The sequence below is a fragment of the Euprymna scolopes genome, chromosome 31 (genome assembly GCF_053919585.1).
Source record: "Euprymna scolopes isolate OS-2025 chromosome 31, ASM5391958v1, whole genome shotgun sequence".
Lineage (NCBI taxonomy): Eukaryota > Metazoa > Mollusca > Cephalopoda > Sepiida > Sepiolidae > Euprymna > Euprymna scolopes.
In genome coordinates this window covers 44,166,373-44,190,715 of record NC_136512.1, presented here as the reverse complement: position 1 = coordinate 44,190,715, position 24,343 = coordinate 44,166,373, and the positions used below count along the sequence as shown (strand labels likewise).

General features: G+C 31.3%; 1 protein-coding gene across 2 annotated transcripts in view; it reads left to right on the top strand.

Annotated features, from left to right (window-relative positions):
* The window catches only part of LOC145255726 (sorting nexin-6-like), a 166,875-nt gene extending 145,608 nt beyond the window's left edge, over positions 1-21,267 (top strand). For both annotated transcript variants that reach the window (XM_080114332.1, XM_080114333.1), the window contains 3 exons: positions 8,979-9,042; positions 11,510-11,595; positions 13,061-21,267. In XM_080114332.1, coding sequence (XP_079970458.1) covers positions 8,979-9,042; positions 11,510-11,595; positions 13,061-13,114 — 204 coding nt within the window. In that variant the 3' untranslated portion in view covers positions 13,115-21,267. The remainder of the gene's footprint in view (positions 1-8,978; positions 9,043-11,509; positions 11,596-13,060) is intronic.
* Positions 21,268-24,343: the final 3,076 nt, after the last annotated feature.

Sequence of the window (24,343 nt, the reverse complement as noted above, 5' to 3'; positions counted from 1 at the left end):
CTTTTCTACACTTGATAAATTCTCCATAGCTTTCGATGAAAACAGAATGCCTACACCCCCTGCAGATAAGTTGGCCGAATTTTTCACACAAGAGGTGGTGACTAGATGATAGTCTTCTGTCTTGCGGTGCTCAATGTCATTGTCAGGATGGAAGAAATGATGCTCAATGTCATTGTCAGGATGGAAGAAATGATACTCAATGTCATTGTCAGGATGGAAGAAATGATACTCAATGTCATTGTCAGGATGGAAGAAATGATGCTCAATGTCATTGTCAGGATGGAAGAAATGATACTCAATGTCATTGTCAGGATGGAAGAAATGATGCTCAATGTCATTGTCAGGATGGAAGAAATGATGCTCAATGTCATTGTCAGGATGGAAGAAATGATGCTCAATGTCATTGTCAGGATGGAAGAAATGATGCTCAATGTCATTGTCAGGATGGAAGAAATGATGCTCAATGTCATTGTCAGGATGGAAGAAATGATGCTCAATGTCATTGTCAGGATGGAAGAAATGATGCTCAATGTCATTGTCAGGATGGAAGAAATGATGCTCAATGTCATTGTCAGGATGGAAGAAATGATGCTCAATGTCATTGTCAGGATGGAAGAAATGGTGCTCAATGTCATTGTCAGGATGGAAGAAATGATACTCAATGTCATTGTCAGGATGGAAGAAATGGTGCTCAATGTCATTGTCAGGATGGAAGAAATGATACTCAATGTCATTGTCAGGATGGAAGAAATGATACTCAATGTCATTGTCAGGATGGAAGAAATGATGCTCAATGTCATTGTCAGGATGGAAGAAATGATGCTCAATGTCATTGTCAGGATGGAAGAAATGATACTCAATGTCATTGTCAGGATGGAAGAAATGGTGCTCAATGTCATTGTCAGGATGGAAGAAATGATACTCAATGTCATTGTCAGGATGGAAGAAATGATGCTCAATGTCATTGTCAGGATGGAAGAAATGATACTCAATGTCATTGTCAGGATGGAAGAAATGATACTCAATGTCATTGTCAGGATGGAAGAAATGATGCTCAATGTCATTGTCAGGATGGAAGAAATGATGCTCAATGTCATTGTCAGGATGGAAGAAATGGTGCTCAATGTCATTGTCAGGATGGAAGAAATGATACTCAATGTCATTGTCAGGATGGAAGAAATGATACTCAATGTCATTGTCAGGATGGAAGAAATGGTGCTCAATGTCATTGTCAGGATGGAAGAAATGATACTCAATGTCATTGTCAGGATGGAAGAAATGATACTCAATGTCATTGTCAGGATGGAAGAAATGGTGCTCAATGTCATTGTCAGGATGGAAGAAATGATACTCAATGTCATTGTCAGGATGGAAGAAATGATACTCAATGTCATTGTCAGGATGGAAGAAATGATGCTCAATGTCATTGTCAGGATGGAAGAAATGATGCTCAATGTCATTGTCAGGATGGAAGAAATGATACTCAATGTCATTGTCAGGATGGAAGAAATGGTGCTCAATGTCATTGTCAGGATGGAAGAAATGATACTCAATGTCATTGTCAGGATGGAAGAAATGATGCTCAATGTCATTGTCAGGATGGAAGAAATGATACTCAATGTCATTGTCAGGATGGAAGAAATGATACTCAATGTCATTGTCAGGATGGAAGAAATGATGCTCAATGTCATTGTCAGGATGGAAGAAATGATGCTCAATGTCATTGTCAGGATGGAAGAAATGATGCTCAATGTCATTGTCAGGATGGAAGAAATGATGCTCAATGTCATTGTCAGGATGGAAGAAATGATGCTCAATGTCATTGTCAGGATGGAAGAAATGATGCTCAATGTCATTGTCAGGATGGAAGAAATGGTGCTCAATGTCATTGTCAGGATGGAAGAAATGATACTCAATGTCATTGTCAGGATGGAAGAAATGATACTCAATGTCATTGTCAGGATGGAAGAAATGATGCTCAATGTCATTGTCAGGATGGAAGAAATGATACTCAATGTCATTGTCAGGATGGAAGAAATGATACTCAATGTCATTGTCAGGATGGAAGAAATGATACTCAATGTCATTGTCAGGATGGAAGAAATGATACTCAATGTCATTGTCAGGATGGAAGAAATGATGCTCAATGTCATTGTCAGGATGGAAGAAATGATGCTCAATGTCATTGTCAGGATGGAAGAAATGATGCTCAATGTCATTGTCAGGATGGAAGAAATGGTGCTCAATGTCATTGTCAGGATGGAAGAAATGATACTCAATGTCATTGTCAGGATGGAAGAAATGATGCTCAATGTCATTGTCAGGATGGAAGAAATGATGCTCAATGTCATTGTCAGGATGGAAGAAATGATGCTCAATGTCATTGTCAGGATGGAAGAAATGGTGCTCAATGTCATTGTCAGGATGGAAGAAATGATACTCAATGTCATTGTCAGGATGGAAGAAATGGTGCTCAATGTCATTGTCAGGATGGAAGAAATGATACTCAATGTCATTGTCAGGATGGAAGAAATGATACTCAATGTCATTGTCAGGATGGAAGAAATGATGCTCAATGTCATTGTCAGGATGGAAGAAATGATGCTCAATGTCATTGTCAGGATGGAAGAAATGATACTCAATGTCATTGTCAGGATGGAAGAAATGGTGCTCAATGTCATTGTCAGGATGGAAGAAATGATACTCAATGTCATTGTCAGGATGGAAGAAATGATGCTCAATGTCATTGTCAGGATGGAAGAAATGATACTCAATGTCATTGTCAGGATGGAAGAAATGATACTCAATGTCATTGTCAGGATGGAAGAAATGATGCTCAATGTCATTGTCAGGATGGAAGAAATGATGCTCAATGTCATTGTCAGGATGGAAGAAATGATGCTCAATGTCATTGTCAGGATGGAAGAAATGGTGCTCAATGTCATTGTCAGGATGGAAGAAATGATACTCAATGTCATTGTCAGGATGGAAGAAATGGTGCTCAATGTCATTGTCAGGATGGAAGAAATGATACTCAATGTCATTGTCAGGATGGAAGAAATGATACTCAATGTCATTGTCAGGATGGAAGAAATGATGCTCAATGTCATTGTCAGGATGGAAGAAATGATGCTCAATGTCATTGTCAGGATGGAAGAAATGATACTCAATGTCATTGTCAGGATGGAAGAAATGGTGCTCAATGTCATTGTCAGGATGGAAGAAATGATACTCAATGTCATTGTCAGGATGGAAGAAATGATGCTCAATGTCATTGTCAGGATGGAAGAAATGATACTCAATGTCATTGTCAGGATGGAAGAAATGATACTCAATGTCATTGTCAGGATGGAAGAAATGATGCTCAATGTCATTGTCAGGATGGAAGAAATGATGCTCAATGTCATTGTCAGGATGGAAGAAATGGTGCTCAATGTCATTGTCAGGATGGAAGAAATGATACTCAATGTCATTGTCAGGATGGAAGAAATGGTGCTCAATGTCATTGTCAGGATGGAAGAAATGATACTCAATGTCATTGTCAGGATGGAAGAAATGGTGCTCAATGTCATTGTCAGGATGGAAGAAATGATACTCAATGTCATTGTCAGGATGGAAGAAATGATGCTCAATGTCATTGTCAGGATGGAAGAAATGATACTCAATGTCATTGTCAGGATGGAAGAAATGATACTCAATGTCATTGTCAGGATGGAAGAAATGATGCTCAATGTCATTGTCAGGATGGAAGAAATGATGCTCAATGTCATTGTCAGGATGGAAGAAATGGTGCTCAATGTCATTGTCAGGATGGAAGAAATGATACTCAATGTCATTGTCAGGATGGAAGAAATGGTGCTCAATGTCATTGTCAGGATGGAAGAAATGATACTCAATGTCATTGTCAGGATGGAAGAAATGATACTCAATGTCATTGTCAGGATGGAAGAAATGATGCTCAATGTCATTGTCAGGATGGAAGAAATGGTGCTCAATGTCATTGTCAGGATGGAAGAAATGGTGCTCAATGTCATTGTCAGGATGGAAGAAATGATGCTCAATGTCATTGTCAGGATGGAAGAAATGATGCTCAATGTCATTGTCAGGATGGAAGAAATGGTGCTCAATGTCATTGTCAGGATGGAAGAAATGATACTCAATGTCATTGTCAGGATGGAAGAAATGGTGCTCAATGTCATTGTCAGGATGGAAGAAATGGTGCTCAATGTCATTGTCAGGATGGAAGAAATGATGCTCAATGTCATTGTCAGGATGGAAGAAATGATGCTCAATGTCATTGTCAGGATGGAAGAAATGATACTCAATGTCATTGTCAGGATGGAAGAAATGGTGCTCAATGTCATTGTCAGGATGGAAGAAATGATGCTCAATGTCATTGTCAGGATGGAAGAAATGATGCTCAATGTCATTGTCAGGATGGAAGAAATGATGCTCAATGTCATTGTCAGGATGGAAGAAATGGTGCTCAATGTCATTGTCAGGATGGAAGAAATGATACTCAATGTCATTGTCAGGATGGAAGAAATGGTGCTCAATGTCATTGTCAGGATGGAAGAAATGATACTCAATGTCATTGTCAGGATGGAAGAAATGATACTCAATGTCATTGTCAGGATGGAAGAAATGATGCTCAATGTCATTGTCAGGATGGAAGAAATGGTGCTCAATGTCATTGTCAGGATGGAAGAAATGGTGCTCAATGTCATTGTCAGGATGGAAGAAATGATGCTCAATGTCATTGTCAGGATGGAAGAAATGATGCTCAATGTCATTGTCAGGATGGAAGAAATGGTGCTCAATGTCATTGTCAGGATGGAAGAAATGGTGCTCAATGTCATTGTCAGGATGGAAGAAATGATGCTCAATGTCATTGTCAGGATGGAAGAAATGGTGCTCAATGTCATTGTCAGGATGGAAGAAATGATGCTCAATGTCATTGTCAGGATGGAAGAAATGATGCTCAATGTCATTGTCAGGATGGAAGAAATGATGCTCAATGTCATTGTCAGGATGGAAGAAATGATGCTCAATGTCATTGTCAGGATGGAAGAAATGATGCTCAATGTCATTGTCAGGATGGAAGAAATGATGCTCAATGTCATTGTCAGGATGGAAGAAATGGTGCTCAATGTCATTGTCAGGATGGAAGAAATGATGCTCAATGTCATTGTCAGGATGGAAGAAATGGTGCTCAATGTCATTGTCAGGATGGAAGAAATGATGCTCAATGTCATTGTCAGGATGGAAGAAATGATACTCAATGTCATTGTCAGGATGGAAGAAATGATGCTCAATGTCATTGTCAGGATGGAAGAAATGATGCTCAATGTCATTGTCAGGATGGAAGAAATGATGCTCAATGTCATTGTCAGGATGGAAGAAATGATACTCAATGTCATTGTCAGGATGGAAGAAATGATGCTCTTGAATGTTAATGATATCGATGTTCCAATCCTTTGCATTTTTCACAAGTTCATTAAGACGAGATGGTGGATTCAGTGTTCTAGTGTTGAATGTGCTGATATAAGCATGGTTTCTACATGATACAAGTTTTGATTTCATTTCTTCATCATCAGATGTAGCCCACCTTCAAGGGTTTAGAGTTTTTCCATCATAGTTTCCAACAAAGGTAACTTGATCGAGAATGGCTGGACCAATCTTAGCAGTAGAACCAGATTGACTCTTTCTCTGTGTAGTTGGAACCCTGGTGAAGTTTGTAGTTTATAATCTTGTCAGTAGCTGAATACTTGATGCTCTGCTAGGGCTATCAAGGTTGTTTTTATCATGATGCCATCACTAGATGGGTTGCCTATCACAAGAGAAGCCCATTTATTCTCATTGTATTTGCTGTTGTTGTTGTTTGAATTTGAATCGATGTGCAATTTCAAATGTAATTAAAGACGTTAGAAAAATAAATTCAGCAAGGATTGCGAAAAAACAAAACAAACTTAGCTTTCACTTTCTATGCTATGGTCTGCTGGATATGCAGTATAAAACTCTCGACCAAGAAAGATATCAGTATTTGACTGTTTTAAAGTCACAAAAACTGCATGTGAAAGAAAGTGGAGGAATCCCTCAATATACCAAGCTTGTGGTCTTTGGTCGATAGAGAAAAGAGCATCCTGTAAAGAGGAAGTAATCAAGAACTATCTGAAAACTTATCCATTGAATGAACATTCGGAAGAGAAACCAAAACATCCAATGCCTGCGACAAGTATAGAAGAGTTAAATAAGATGATTATAATCCTCATAAGATGTTTTAGGTGTATTATTTTAGCATTTTAATTTTTTTAAAGTTCTGTTATATAATCTGAAAGTATTGTATTTCTAATGCTCATTTTGTATGGTTGTTCTTGACTTGGATTATGTTTGTTGTAAATGTCTTGGTGCTGCTTGCCTTATTGATGGTGAAACTGTAGAACATATAGATATAGATGGCAGCCGACTTGATGTTGATCTGCCTTCTGCTACCTGGTGACATTTTGTTGAATGCTGATGATTGTTGTGAATGTGCTATCATTGCTTGCTGTTGTGCTGCTTGGGAAACGTTCAAGAAGCTGCCTCTAATCCTTACATCTAGATGCAGAGCAAATGCTTTTTGGCTTGTAGCTGCGCCACCATCTTGCATGGCAGTGAGACATGGACTCTAAACGCATCCAATCTACAATGTCAGCAGCATAATGACTGCCATGATCAAGTGGATATGTAACGACAAACTGAAGGAAATGAATCCTTAAATTTTGCTCATCAAGAAGTTTTGATGCCTTATGTTTCTTTTCCAAGAATATAATTTAATATTTTATTTTGAATTAAAAAAGATTAAATTATACTTTCAACATAAATCATAAAAAAAATTATACTTTCAACATAAATCATTAAAAAAATTATACTTTCAACATAAATCATTAAAAAATTATACTTTCAACATAAATCATTAAAAAAATTATACTTTCAACATAAATCATTAAAAAAAATTATACTTTCAACATATATCATTAAAAAAAAGTATACTTTCAACATAAATCATAAAAAAAATCATACTTTCAACATAAATCATTAAAACAATTATACTTTCAACATAAATCATTAAAAAAATTATACTTTCAACATAAATCATTAAAAAAAAGTATACTTTCAACATAAATCATTAAAAAAATCATACTTTCAACATAAATCATTAAAAAAATATACTTTCAACATAAATCATTAAAAAAATCATACTTTCAACATAAATCATTAAAAAAATTATACTTTCAACATAAATCATTAAAAAAAATTATACTTTCAACATAAATCATTAAAAAAATTATACTTTCAACATAAATCATTAAAAAAATTATACTTTCAACATAAATCATTAAAAAAATTATACTTTCAACATAAAGCATAAAAAAAATTATACTTTCAACAAAATCATAAAAAAATTATACTTTCAACATAAATCATAAAAAAATTATACTTTCAACATAAATCATTAAAAAAATTATACTTTCAACATAAATCATTAAAAAAATTATACTTTCAACATAAATCATTAAAAAAATTATACTTTCAACATAAATCATTAAAAAAATATACTTTCAACATAAATCATTAAAAAAATCATACTTTCAACATAAATCATTAAAAAAATTATACTTTCAACATAAATCATTAAAAAAAATTATACTTTCAACATAAATCATTAAAAAAATTATACTTTCAACATAAATCATTAAAAAAATTATACTTTCAACATAAATCATTAAAAAAATTATACTTTCAACATAAAGCATAAAAAAAATTATACTTTCAACAAAATCATAAAAAAATTATACTTTCAACATAAATCATAAAAAAATTATACTTTCAACATAAATCATTAAAAAAATTATACTTTCAACATAAATCATTAAAACAATTATACTTTCAACATAAAGCATAAAAAAAATTATACTTTCAACAAAATCATAAAAAAATTATACTTTCAACATAAATCATAAAAAATTATACTTTCAACATAAATCATTAAAAAAATTATACTTTCAACAAATCATTAAAAAAATTATACTTTCAACATAAAGCATAAAAAAAATTATACTTTCAACAAAATCATAAAAAAATTATACTTTCAACATAAATCATAAAAAATTATACTTTCAACATAAATCATTAAAAAAATTATACTTTCAACAAATCATTAAAAAAATTATACTTTCAACATAAAGCATAAAAAAAATTATACTTTCAACAAAATCATAAAAAAATTATACTTTCAACATAAATCATAAAAAATTATACTTTCAACATAAATCATTAAAAAAATTATACTTTCAACATAAATCATTAAAAAAATTATACTTTCAACAAATCATTAAAAAAATTATACTTTCAACATAAATCATAAAAAATTATACTTTCAACATAAATCATTAAAAAAATTATACTTTCAACATAAATCATTAAAAAAATTATACTTTCAACAAATCATTAAAAAAATTATACTTTCAACATAAATCATTAAAAAAAAAATTATACTTTCAACATAAATCATAAAAAAAATTATACTTTCAACATAAATCATTTCTAATATGATGATCCTCATTTTTAGTTTGTTATATACTAATTTCACAAAAATATAGCTTTTTTTTTGTTTTGATAAAATATTTTTTTTTTCTAACTAAAATTAATGTAAGATTTGAAACTCAGATATCACCAAAAAACCCAACAGTCTTGTATACTATGTCAAATTTCATTTTAATATTAATACAAAATATTTTCAAGGTTTTAAATAAAAATTATCACTTTCATCTATGCATGTATGATTTGGATGATAGGGAGGATATTTCAGTATCGATCCTTAACAGATGGTTAGAAAAAGTGAGCACTTTTGTCACATATAGATTTATAGAGAAGCTTACAGTTACACCTATTGATATCTAGATGATGATGATGATGATGGTTATTTCCTTTTTCAGGCTGAAAAGAATCAAATCCAAGCATTTGAAAAGTTTGAAAAAATATCCGACAATGCAAGAAAAGGTATTTGCATGGATTTATTTTTAAAATTTTATTAACTTCATTTAACAGTTTTTAATTGGAAAAGGCTTATGTTATTGTCTGGATTTTTTTCAAAATTGATTCCTTATTTCTTCACAAAATTATTCATGAAATTATATAATCATGAATGCAGAAAACTGATTGGGACAGATTTTTCAGGAAAATTAGTTTGTTACCTGGGAGGGTTAAATGTTTTCAAATTGTCTAACATGATATTCCTTTGCATATATTTAAAATGTCCTCATTAGTCATTTTACCAGAAAAATAGTTAAATTTTCAGAAAAAATATTAAATTGTTGCTGTCTAAAAGGATAGAAGAGGGGGGAAAAACCCCCCAGAATTTTGGGGACAAGAATAAAAATTGGTGCAGTGTAGGTACCTGATAAGAGAAAAGGTATTTTTTTAGAATAGATGAGTTTTATGTTGATTTTGTTTTGTAAATTTTGAAAAAGAGAAAATGGACATTAAGTTTGGAGCAATAGAAACATTAAATGTATTTCTAAAACCAAAAAAAGCAAATCCAAGTTGACAAAAGCAAAAACCGTCTTCTCATGACGAATTCGGTTCTACGCATGTGCAAACGACGTCGTAACCTGATTTAGTTTAAATATTTGAAAAAGAGACACAATTCCGTCGACATTATCTTATCTCAGTTGCTTAGAGCGCGGCCACATTATCTAAAGGTTTTGGGTTTGAATTGTGGTGTGAGATGTTTCTTTTTTCGATTTTTGAAATTTTAATATTGAAGCAGGTTTATTTAAGCCATTTTTCACGTAACGTTCGTTTTTCTGTTTCGCATTTGCTTTACGTTCGTTTTTTTTTACTTCGCTTATTCTTAGGTTTTCATTACCCCCCCCCCCCACTCGCCCGACCACACACACCCAAAAACACCCGGGCAACGCTGGGTACTTTCTTTGTGCTCGACTGTGGAACTCTCTTCCGATTGCCTGTTTCCCACCTGACTACAACTTGAATGTCTTCAAGTCCAACATAAACAAATTCCTGACAAACCGCCTCCTTAAGTAAGACACATTGTCGAATCTCCAATGCTGACGATTACTATGATACTATGCCATTGATTACTGTACACACAATAACCATTATCCCTGAGTGGCTCCCAGGCCTTGATAAGTGGTGACCTCCATGTAAAAAAAAAAAAAAAAAAAAGATATGAAGTGTTTGTTTTTTTGAAATAAAGAATTGTGACAAATGATTAAAAGCAGTTTGAAAGTCGAGTCCGTACTGCTGAAATGAAACTATTATGATATTCAATTATTCCACAAATATAATCAAGACGCAAGCTAGAATGTTAATGAAATGGAGAGAGTGCTTGTTATTTATGAAAAGGATCTTGCTTATTATGTAGTAAGTTTTATGAAATAAAGAAATAATGAACTTATCTATTAATATGGTGTCCATGAGTTGCGTGTATGCATTTAATTCGGGACTGCTTGTGAATTTAATACTCCCATGAAACTTCCTCCTTTAGAGGAAGCTGGTTAAACCGGCCTAGGGTGAATGCAGTTTCATAATGGTATAAGTTGCACATGAGTCATAAATTGTGAAACTCTTTGCTACTTTAGTTGTGTGAATAATTGAAGCAGTTTATTTAGAATGTAATTTTCATATGCGAACACAGTGTTTTGGAAATGCTGTATATGCTGATGTGAAAGATTTGCTTTGATTATTTTCCCATTGAAACTATAGATGTAGGGGAAAAATCAATTTCATTTTTATTTATATATAGTCTGTTTATTATACAAACATTATTGGTTACATATGTGCTTACACGTTTCAGTGGAATCCCAATTCAAGGAGACCACCTCATCAGGAAACCAATCTATACAACCATTATATATATATATATATAAAATTACATTTTGGGGGGAAGTGGTATTATCCACTGGAAAGCCATGTATTAAACAGCTGTCCTGTTTTGAAATCTCTGAAACAGCTTCATGGTAAGCAACTGATGATCCCCGTTTTCTATTTACAAAATTTTAGTTAAGGTTTTCTCTTTTCATCCTTATGTAGTTAAATTCTGTTTTAAAATTGAAGACTTTTGCAAAATTGGCTTATGCAAGTGCTAAGTCTATTTCTATTTAACAATTTTAGTTAAGGCTTTTGTTTTCTTTCTTTCTCATCCTTATATAAATGAATTCTCTTTGGTCATTATAAACATTTTAGAAGTCTGATTATGTAAGTGCTAAGTCTGCGATAGGTTACAGTTAATATATTTTTTCCCATCCGGGAATTTAAACTGCATTCTTTATTTTTATTTTTGCATTTTTTTATTCGAAGCTTCTTTAGACTATATATATATATATATATATATATATATATATATATATATATATATATAATGGAATTTTATTTTGAAACTTGTTGGCTTTCCTATTATTGTTTTCTATTTCAAATTAAACACATTTTCTTTTTACTTCTTTTCCAGAATTGACAGAGTTTAAAACTCGTAGGATAGCGTATTTTCGCAAGAACTTTGTGGAACTTGTGGAACTAGAATTAAAACATGCTCGGGTAAGATTTGCTTTAGTTTTCCAGATATTTTTAACATGGTCATTTTTATTAACCCTTCCTCTCACATTTTCCCAAAATATGTTTGATCATTCCTTCTTTGCAAAATGGACTAATAATATGATATTATTTACTTTCCCTAACTCGCACGTTGGACACATGAACAACTGCCTTAAGAATTTTATTGTTGTGATAATATAAACTGATTTTTTTTTTTTTTTTTTTTTTTTCAAAAAAAAGCTTTGATTTTATTGTAACCGAAATGCATTCAAAGTATGTTTTTCATAAAAATAATTCACCAGAAGAAATTTTAAATAATCTTATCACGCAATTTGGTTTGAGTTTTTAAAAAATTCTCATTTCCATCGAACTAACTGTTACTTTTGCCTGTTGCTTTAACAAAAATGTAATCTTTTTGGTATACTATCAGTTTAATATTGATTTAACAAAATTGAAAAATTTTAAATGAATTTTTGGACACTTTTGTATTACCAGTGTGCTAACCAAAAAAGGGTTAGAGTTTCTGTTGGACAGAAATGGACAGATATAAAAACTAAAAGGAGTTTGGAAGTAGATTGTGATTTGTGCAGTTCTTACATGATATCTCAATTCTATTTATATAAACAGTGATATCCACATAGTGTTCCATTTGTTTATTTACAAGCAAAAAGCTTTGCATTATGATAAGTAGTAGTAGGTAATCTCATTTAATGACAGTGCTCAACCTGAGAAGGAGGGCTTATATAATCACCTAAATTTTTTTTTTGTTTATATAAATTTGTGTTCATCTGTTCTGCTTAAGTTTGAAATAGAATTTTCGGTGCAACTACACTATAATAGTGAAATTCGTAAAACAAAAAAAATCGATTTACAATAAAACAATGGTATCTACTGACTTTTTGTGTCAACTTCAAGTAAAAGCAATGATAGCTACTTAATTGGCATGTCAGAAATACTCAAATATTATTGCATTATGTAAAAAAAAAAAAGTTTCCATTCTTTATTATCAAAAGACCATCATATTTCTTTGGACACACGTGACATAATAACAAAGAAAGGTACTCAGTTATGCTAAAAACAAGATAACTCATTTTTATGATAATGCACAATTTATAAAAAAAAAAAAATTGGCAATAGTTACATGCTAATTACCTCCCATTGAAACTCTCCAGTATTTTTTTTTTTTTTTTTTAGCCAAACATTTTATTTTTGCTAATTTTTAATACAAAAATGTTTTTAATTCTTTTTCTACCTTATTGTTTTTGTGATATTTTCATTACTGTGACATAACAATTAAGTAAAGACCATTGTTTTTCCTTGAAATTCAATATTAAAAATTTCTAATTTTGCTATTTTAGTGTAGTTGCACCAAATTTTCATAGCTAAAGCTAGAATAGATGCGTTTTATTTTTTGTTTTTCTCAAAATATTGTCTTTCTGTTACGTGCAACTTCTTTTTCTCCTTACAGGCCCAGCTTCAGTTGTTAAAGAACTGCATCACGGCTTTAAAAGATGAATCATAGAACAAGGAGAGATAACTCTGAAAGAATGGAAACAAATTACAATGCTGAACTAAACGAGGAAGAAAAAATCACAAAATTTATGAAATTGAAATGAGAGGAAAATAAAGACAAAGAAGACTATACATTGCCAAATGATAAATAATAAAAACTAATTTTATGACTTTCCAACCGTTCATCCTTTGGATTTTATATGTAAGGGGTAGGCTGGCTGGCAGGGTATTTCAAGAGACAAGGTGATCAGATCCATTTGGGAGAGTGGGGGTTATGTAGCTGGGTGAAAGGGTTGAGATTATTCTTGGCCAGAACCAATACATCCCTTCCCTTCTATCCCCCCCCTCTCTCTCTCTTTGATACATTGCAACAACAGAAATTTCTTCACTCCACATCAGATATTGAAAGAGGGCACCAGTTTTCTTTCTTCTGCCCTCTCTGTTATGTATATATGATGATATCCTTGAGGCGATGGGGCTCTCTCTCTTGGTGATGGTTCTGGAGGTTGTTGTTTGTTTTTGTTTTTATCGATTTTGTATAAGGAGATTGACAAAGTCTCTTTGGCTGCTATACTTTATTACCATATTATAAGACATAGGCTTGTTGATTCTTTTTTTTTCTCCTCTGTCTCATGTATACTCGCCTAAATTTCTATGAAATGACAAATATTTGGTATCAAGTAACATGTATAAGATCTTGTTCAATTAAAAAATGCAGCAGTAGTGCTAATAGTGGTTATAGATGCCAAATTTTTTTTTTGAAATCTGGAATAATTTATTTTAAGACAATTTTCCCTTCCCTTTTCTCGTTTTTTTTTTTTCCAATTCTCTTTATCTTAAACAAAATCTAGCTAATCATCAATAGATTGTCTCCAAAGAAAACCAATCAACATTTATCAGAAAAGTAATTTTTTACAATTTAAGTGTCAGTCAACAGACTCTAACTTCTGAATATTAATTAAAAGATCTTTTTAGGGGAGACAATCTTTCCCCTTCCCCAGATAGTCTACATTTAAGTTTAGATTCCATTTTTGTTGTTTTAATCTATAGTCTGAACGAAAAATGCATAAAACAATTGTTCTATTAAAACATTTTGTGATATTTTCCAGTATTTATTTCAATAGTATTCAATACAATTGCATTTGCATTGCCATTCAACATTATTACTAATGTGCTGTGTCATAAAAATTAACGGCATACTTAATTTAACTATATTTTTTTAGAATCACTTAAAAAAACTTGTGGACAAACTTCAGTTGGCTGCTGATAAAAGTATTCAATTGAATGAATTACTCTCGTCTCCACCCCTTCATGTTACATGCAAAAGAATAGCCATTTAATATAGATGATGTGTATATATATATATCTCCTTCTAAGCCAGTCAGGTTTTATTCTGTTGTAACTGTTTGTCTTGGAAATCTAAAATTGCATATTTCTTTCCCACACCTCATATTTCCGAGGGTGCATGGCTGTATTCATGGATAACATGGAATCAACCATGTACAGTTCAAATTATGTCTATTCTGAGCATTTACTTTTTATAACAGATGTGTGCTATGAGTAAAATATCAACTTCAGGTCTATTGAATCTATATAATGAATCTATAATGATTATAATAAATATATAATGAATCTATGATGATTATAATAAATATATAATGAATCTATGATGATTATAATAAATATATAATGAATCTATGATGATTATAATAAATATATAATGAATCCCTTACAATGGTTAAATCATCAAAAGGTTTGGATATCATAAAAACAGACAAATCATTTGTGACATTTCCTTAAATGGAATCGGTAAGATTCATATTTCACAAAATCAAAATCAAACATGATGACTAAAAATCTTTTACATAAATTTTTCTCATCTTTTCTATAAATATTGATGGATGCCAAATTTTAATTTGGAACTGATCCAGCATCATAAATAGGTAATATGTGTGGATATGTTTCTCCATTAAAAATAATGAATTTCTTCACACTTAAAAAATGAAATGATATAGGCTTATGGAAAACAAAAGCATATCAGTGAATGGTTTTATAAATTTGATATTTCAGACTTTATCAAAGATATTTGTTTTCCTTGATAAAAAGATATGCAACTAAAGATAAATAATTGGACATTGTCTATCTATTTTTCAAGATTTTCCATTTCAAGTCAACCTAAAATCCAGATCAATTATAGATCATTGTAACTCAAGGATTGTTTATAACCAAACAAAATTGTGATTAACATGCTCCCAACTGTGTCATTGATCGATTTTCAATCTAAGCAATAGATCCTGACTTTAAGACTTATCTAGAGTATGGGAGATAGTTTTTCTGTTGAACTATATAGTTATTTATAGTTAGAATTTTGATAGATATTAATATTTAACTCCATAGCATAAATAACAATAGAAAATTAGATTTTAGTGATCACGTCTTTATTCATTCTTAAAGATATTCATTTCCATACAGTGTTTCATCATCAAACAAAATAATTAAGTGATTATGTAAAGAACTCTAACTCTTTAAGAATGGATAAAGATATTCTTATTGAAATCTAATTGTCTATTATTTCATTTTATTAAAGTAATTATTTTATTTTTCATGTTGAAATTTGTTGACTTATAAAACAACAATTTTGTCATTAATACACAACACAAATCTTTAGAATTTTCACACCTGTCCCTAACCCGACTGAAGGACTTTCATGGTGTAGTTTCAAAGTTTAGTAACATTTGGAAAATTCAGTAGAGATGGGTATTTAAGCTTGTGTGTGTGTATATATATATATATATAATGAGGTAATAAAGTTGTTAGTTTTTTGTTTTGTTTTGTTTTTTTAACATTCTAAAAATCTTGTTATTGATACATAAACAATTATATGAATAAGAATTAAAAAAAAAAAAAAGAAAGAAAATTTGAACTTTATTACCTCAGTAATAAACAATAGCTTAGTAAAAAAAAAAGGGTGCCTGGAGTTGCCTGGTCGTAAAATACATTTAAATATATTTTAATTTATACAGATTTCATATTTATCATTGTAGAGCTAATTCTCTATTGATTATTATATTGTACCCAGTATATAGTACTGATTTCAAGTTTAAAAAATGATGGGTGCCATCAGCTAGAATCAAAACAAAAACATTTCTTTAGTGGTATTCGTGGCACATGCATATCAAAACTTGATAAACAGTTTCAACTGTATGAATATATATTTGTGCATACACAAAGCATACAAATTATATCGAACTATGCCTGCCAAGTTCCAATTTTTCAATTTTGACCCTTTAGCAAGTACTTTTCTGGCTAAAATTTTTTCCAAATACCCTATATATCAAGTTTTATGCAAAAAATTGACAGGATTGAGACCATTCCACAGACAGACAAGAAATGTGTGTGTGCTAGAATTTATCAGGTCAAATTTTATGCAATAATGCACATTCTAAAAAATATGCATTAATAGAATTTTGTTGAATGAATTATTAAAAAACGAAAACAAAAACGAATATTGAATTAATGGCAGTTCGTTTTTTTTTTTTTTTTTTAAAGAATATGCAAATTATTCTTTTTGAAGTTGTGTATACATGACTGAGTTTATTAAGAAATTGTTTTTACTTTTGAAGTAGAAATGTGAACTTCTAATATCAAAATCTGTGCAAGAAATGTCAACTTTATAAAGATATAGATTATTATATGTTGAGCTCTCAATCACTTTTTGTGTCAACTTAAGGGAATTCAAATAATATATTAGCATGGACCTTTGGATGTATTTCTAATTACAAAACAGTCAATTTATTTTTATAATTAATATTGTTACAATTAACGATTTGTAGATATGTGATTTTAAGTTGGAAATTTTCACTGTTGGACTACTGTTCTCATCTTGAGTGTCATTTTCACGTTTTGATCTATGTAACATCTGACCATGTTCAAGTGTATCTTGTCGAGTTGACAAGATACACTTGAAGAAGGTCAGAGATTACATCCACTGAAACGTGAAAATGACACTCAAGATGAGAACAGTAGTTTATATGAACTAGCAGCAGACAAATGATTGTTTTCTAAATTGATTAAAACAAAAATGTTTTGCTAAGAAACTTATTAACCAAAATTTGTGGAAGAAAAGTGTGCAAAACCAACGGAACACAGCTCTACGACTCCAACAAATGTTTTCTTAAGTGGAATATATTCTTTTGAAAAATATAGTTATAAAAAAATATTTTGAAAAATATAGTTATAAAAAACAGAGTTAAAGGTGGATATTTTACTTGTTTGCTTATGATGAATAATCTCTGAATATATATATATATATATATATATATATAATGAGCAATCAATTTCAGAATCAGAACAAATCTGATTGATTATAGCAGATCTTGCACACACAAAAGGCTTGATGTGCTTTGGGATAGAGCTTTATAACAATAATAAATCATAAAAAGGGGCTTGTCTGAACAGTTTCACAGTCGTTCTGATTGTCATGTGTATTTCTATACCACACCTCTGAATATGAAGCTGTAAGTGAGGATAATTTTGTGTATATCGCGACATGCAGTATAGATATACACATTTGATGATGGGAACTACTGTGAAACTGCAGCTTCATGGTAGTTCCGATCATCAGAAGTGTATTTCTAACCCACACATTTGTATAAATTTGAATGCTAGTTCAAACCAGTCAGAATTGAATTGTAAGATTAAATTTCCAGTGTGTTTTTTAAAAACTCAACTGGCATGTAATTTCACAAAATTATCTTCATTTATGGCTGAAATTCAAAAATATTACTCGCTAATAAAGTTGGAATATATTATAATTGTTATTGGTAGAGCAAATAGATTTTCACTCAGAATGCCAATATGTAACCTATTTTGTCAACAAATTTGCAAACCATTTCTATGTTAGTACATTCCTACAGTTTTTCTTTTTATTCAAATTTTGTCTACCTAAAAAATCTAACAAAGTAATATTTAACAAAATCATAATAAACTTGATCTATTTTTTTAAAAAGGATACGAATGCTCTATTTTTACTGCAAAACAAAAAAATTTCTACCCTACTACTACATATTGGTCGTTTCCTAACTTTGTTATTTTCTAAGAATTTATGAGGATTTCTTTAGTTTATAAAGACACAATTTGATTTTTTATGAATAATTATATTTTCAAGTGTACAAAAATGATCGCCAAAGTTAAAAACAACACATCAATACATGTTTTCCAACAGTTCAGAGTGTGTTCTCATGATTACACAACATATATCCAAAATTAAAAATTGCGAAATTGAAAATCTAAAAACTTTGATTTGTAGTTTCCAAGATATAAGTTCTTAGAAAGTGGTATGATTTCATAAAACGATTTCTATAATGTATCTAAAACAATCTTATCTCAAATTAACTCTTGGTGATGCTCAACCTTGAATAAATGACCCATTATTCTGTACCATCTCATGTAACCATTTACACTGAGTGGACGTAGATCATGACTATAATATTAAAATTTCTTTTTTTCTTTTACCCTACTGCTTTGTTAAACAAAATTATTTAATTTTATGTTTTGAATGATTTCTAAATGATCACCACCTCTCTCCTGAACAAAATGGATAAATTACAGAAATAACGTTTTTGTCTGAAAAAAAAAAAAATCATAATCTGTATAGGAGACAGTTCTCGTTATTTGTATGCCTCCCTTTTCCTCCGTTTTGTCATTCCATCATGCTGTCCCCGTTTTTGCCTTCTTTATACCATTTTACTCCATTGCTTTCAGAGAGGGGTTCATGGTTGGCTGAATGGATACAATCATAACCTATGTAATCATCATTTAATGTACATTTAAATCTTCTGAGATTGATATTCAATTCCATACTGTAACCATAACCCATAATTTCCATCCAGCTGTTGGGTAAAATAGTAATGAATTGTTTACAGTAGTTATGTTTTGACATTAAATAACCGGAAGGGTTGACATGCTATGAAACAAACCCTTTCTTCTCACCACTTTGCCATATTAACTCTGGTACTTTTCTATTTTCATATTTTCTCTAATTTTTGATGCCGACACATATAGACCTATGATCAATGCATACACTTTCTCCTCTATTCAGCACATATTTTTACAGTATGGTGATGTTTCCTACTAAAGTTTGAAAAAACATCTGGAGATTTAGGAGAATAAGTTGCATTCTCTTCTACAAAAAAAAAATTGTTTTTTTTTTTGTTTTTTTTTCTTCAATATTTTATGTTGAATCTTTTTGTTCGAAATTGTGGTGGGTTTAAAGGTATTGGGTCCATCAGACAAAGATCTGTCCAATTTTGTTTACACTATCAGTCAATCCTATTTGACCACCCTCAAAAAATTTATTTCTCATTCTGAAAGTATTATTTTTAATGAAACCAGTACAGCACCAGTATGATTTTATTTGTTATACTAGATACAGGTCTTCCTCGGCTACATTAAATACAATTTAAGTAAACAAAATACCCCAAAAAACTATTAAACTTCTAATTCATCAAAATATCCCTCTCACTTTGACCACTATCACTGTTTCACAGATTCTCTTTACTAAAGACTGGAGGTCAACTGAGTTGGCAAAGATGAGCCACACTTGTAAATTGTTTAGGTCAGAGTTTTAGTCAATTTCATTGCACACCAGTTCAATGGGATTTGAGTTTGTTGATTGTGCCAGACATTTGTTTCTGCTTTTTAATCTACACCCAGCAAAATTTTGATTATTTTTTTGCATTATCTCTTTGATCGTAACCTACTGCATTCTAGCTGGGGGCAGATGATGCTGCACCATGTTGTAATAACCAGTCTGATTCAATTTATTCTTTACTTGGTGCAAATCATCAACTTTGTAATTGATAAAAGTCCTCCCCCCCCTTTGCATTGCTCCATCATAACAGCTTCTTCCATGCTAAATGGTTGCTGCAATACAAGAGGTTATATCTCTTTTCATCAACTCTTTGCCCTCACATATTTGACCCAGATTTCAAAGAACTTTATTCCATTACTTTATTGTAAAGTTTTGGTTCACTGGAGCCTTTTGATCTTGTTTTGCTTCAAGTTTTTTTTAACAGCAATTCTACCATATAAGCCAGTTTTAAGGTCTTTGTCATGCAGTAAATATTTCTTCACATCATTTCTTCAGTTCTGCATTTTATCATGCTTAAAAAATGCTTTGAAATCATTTTTTTTAATAGATAGTTGCATGTATTAAGGTCAAAGTTACGACAGAAGACATGTATTTATTATAATTAATAAAACCATTGGTGTAATTAACTTGTTCCATTTAAATTAACTCTTTTTATATGAGAAATAAAATGTTTTGAATGTCCCCAAATGTCATTTGATTGGTAATGTATACTTGAGTGCTTTCTTGTTTTTTCCTTACCCCGTTCTCTTTGTTATTGTAAAACAATGAACTGACACCTTTTTTTTCTCTTCCTAATCCTTTCTTCTAACCCTCCTCCTCTGCCATTGAGATAATGTTAGACAAGGTGCTGCTGCGATGACACCACTAACTCGAGATTATTTGACCTTTTGGCAAAGCTTTAAGTGTAGCATCTCTTCTGATATTACACTTCATCAATTCTGTCCTCACACAATGAAGAAGAAATCCTTCTAGACCGAGGCAATTATTTTCTGTGTAAATCGAGAGTGTCTCTTTTGAGGAGCAGAATTTTCCCCATGTTAACGACTGACCTTTTGTTTAATTCTGCCCTTGTGGGGGAGGCAAGTAAACGGACAAAACTCTCACTATTACTACTTTTTTCTCTCCTCTTCCTTCTCCACCTCCTACTACTCTAAACAATCCATACATGTTATCACATTTAAGAAAAAGAAAGGAATTTGAAAAAGAAAGGAAATTGCTCTGTATTGACTTGTTCTTTTTCCCAAGTGGAAATTAATGTTTGGAGGTGCTTATTTGAAAAAAAAGAAAAAGAACAGATCAAATAAATTTTCGTTAACTTCCAAATTGTGTACCAGCAATTTATTTCCATGTTAGATGCATGTAAGTAACTATCTCTCTCTGCTCGGTGTATGATGACAATTTTGTTTTGCACTGAAGAAAATTGTAACTTTGGGTGATTGCGGGTCTGGTGATAGTTGTAAACTTGAATGATTTCCGATAATAAACAAATATATTTTGTCTTCTTACAAAAATGTTGTTTATAAAATTAGGAACACGGATAAGTTTAGAGGATTTTTTTAAAAAAAGAAACAAAACAAAAGTGGTATAGATTAAAAAAAAGAAATTTTTTTAATTTTAGTACTTTTCAAGATAACAATCCTCCGTAATTACAGTAAATAAGATTCTAATCTCTATAGTATTTAAACATTATGGTGTTTTGAGTTTGTATGCACACAAATAAAAATGTGATTGATAAGGGGGGGGGATAGCAGAGTACATATTTCTAAGACAGTTTTTATGATGTTGATACCAGAGTTTGAATCTCATGTAAGTCTAAAACAAAATCTTCCTAACTTAATTCTTGTTTTCTAAATTTCAAGTAATTAACATGTTTATTTAAAGTAAGTTTTTATATTCTGCAAAAATGTTCCTTCAAAGTGAATTATTTTTGCTTAAAAACAATTTTTAATATTTTGTCAATAAAAACAATCTCAATTCATTCATCATAGTTACTCTCTCATTAAGTGGCATTTTCTCCAAACATTTTTTTTACAAACATTTTTCTTCATACTAGCTATAAAGTGTTAGAAACTAGATAAAGATGGAAATCGACATATCCAGTTACTGTACTATCAAGGATCGGGTATGAAATAGTTTTGTTATGCAATTTATTTTGTAAAAAAAAAAAAAATGTTTAAACATTTTGTAGAAAAAAAAATGTTTAAATATTTTGTAGAAAGAAAATGTTTAAATATTTTGTAGAAAAAAAATGTTTAAATATGCAGTGAGAACAGTTTTTGAAAATTACGTTTCTGAATTTTTGAGATGAGGATTGATTATTCGTATTATTTAGATTCATCGGACTACTGTTCTCATCTTAAGTGTCATTTTCACAACGTTTAGGTTTATATAACTGCCAACTTTCTTCAGGTGTATCTTGTCGAACTCGAGAATGTTTCTGTCAAACTCAGGAGTTTTAATGAAATTTCAAACAGAATCCATTATTTACCTCATTATTTACAGTTGCATGTTCTGTTGAGCATGACTTGATAGAGCTAAGTAATTCGCAATTGTATTTTTTTGTGCCCACACTGAGAATTGAACCTTCAACCTTCAGAAAAATATCACTTTTCACAATTGATTTTTCTAAGTACTCTAACCACTGCGCTACTTGTCCACAAGCTAAATTTCAGACTAAACCATGATTTAGTTTGAAAAGTCTTTGTAAAATAACTTAAATTTTAAATAAAAAAAGCAAAACCTTTTCTTCACTAAAATTTGAAATATTACTTTCCGACACAATAATGAGTTTGCAAAACAGAAAATTATAATCGTATTTGCTGTAGTTACCAAGGATTTTTATCTCAAGAAGCACTAGGATTTTTAGGACAAGAAACTATGAAAGAGCACTGACAATGTAAGATTATATTACTCACACTCCATGCATACCCACCTAAAAAAAAAAACAAAAAAAAACGAGTTACCTGCCCTTTTCAAGTCACCTGTTTCCTTACATTTTCAAAATCTGTAATGGACGTTGTTTTTAATTTAAATTAAATTTTAAAAGCAAGCTACAAAAATTGAAAGTAATTAGTATTGGATACGAAGGTGAAATCATGAAAATATTTAAAAAAAAAAGAAAACATCAATACTTCATTGCATAATATTAATTTATTTCTATTTTGGACTATTATTCTCATCTTTATTAGTTGTTTTTCACGACGTTTCGGCCAACTATTCCTCTGGCCTTCGTGGCGTAGTTGATAGAGACGTTGAATCTCTACGGTTCCAGATGGACATTGTCTGAAGATAGTGGTTTCAATCCTACCCAAAACCAGCCAGGGTTTACTTGGCCAAAAACGTAAGACGACAACAACTACGGATGGTAGTGATTGCTGAGAATACAGTTAGGAGATTTGAAGTTCCCATCCGTCGCGGTTACCAACTGACGAAGGCCAAAGGAATAGTTGGCCGAAACGTTGTGAAAAACAGCAACCAATAAAGATGAAAACAACAACTAATAAAGATGAGAATAATAATCCGAAATAAAAATAAATTAATATATATAGTGCTCATCTCAAAAATGAATTCCAATTAAGGAATAATATATATTCATTGCATAATCCTCAGAGAATTATCTTTGCACACAAAATTCTTCCATCCATTTTTTTGGTGCTTTTCACACTTTATAAAGAAAGTTCTACACTGCTGCACTCGGTCCAGAGCTTTGGAGGTCTACCACCAGGTATTCCTGACTGGTCAGTATACATTTCTTTCAGGACCTCTTTTGATGATATGGCCAAACTAATTCATTCTTCAATTTTTAAATTAATTCAGAACGAAAATATAAATTTTCCATTATTTTTAGTGATGAAATTTGCAGATGTATTTTCAATTTGAACCTGACTTCAAGATGAATTTCCATTTTGTCTTTAATATGAAAGATGATTTAATATTAGATATTTCTACATATTCTTATTTAAATGTTTTTGACTGTTTCATCATTTTTGTTGCAGCCACTTTCACAGTGATTCTACTCTTGTACTCTCCAGCCTTCCTTCGGTACTTTCTGAAGAAATTTTAACTTGACCCATTAGAGTGAGTTGCTCTCATTTTGTGCTCTCTGCCTTTTAGATATCTCCTCATAAATTGTGCTCTCTGCCTTTTAGATATCTCCTCATAAATTGTGCTCTCTGCCTTTTAGATATCTCCTCATAAATTGTGCTCTCTGCCTTTTAGATATCTCCTCATAAATTGTGCTCTCTGCCTTTTAGATATCTCCTCATAAATTGTGCTCTCTGCCTTTTAGATATCTCCTCATAAATTGTGCTCTCTGCCTTTTAGATATCTCCTCATAAATTGTGCTCTCTGCCTTTTAGATATCTCCTCATAAATTGTGCTCTCTGCCTTTTAGATGTCTCCTCATAAATTGTGCTCTCTGCCTTTTAGATGTCTCCTCATAAATTGTGCTCTCTGCCTTTTAGATATCTCCTCATAAATTGTGCTCTCTGCCTTTTAGATGTCTCCTCATAAATTGTGCTCTCTGCCTTTTAGATATCTCCTCATAAATTGTGCTCTCTGCCTTTTAGATGTCTCCTCATAAATTGT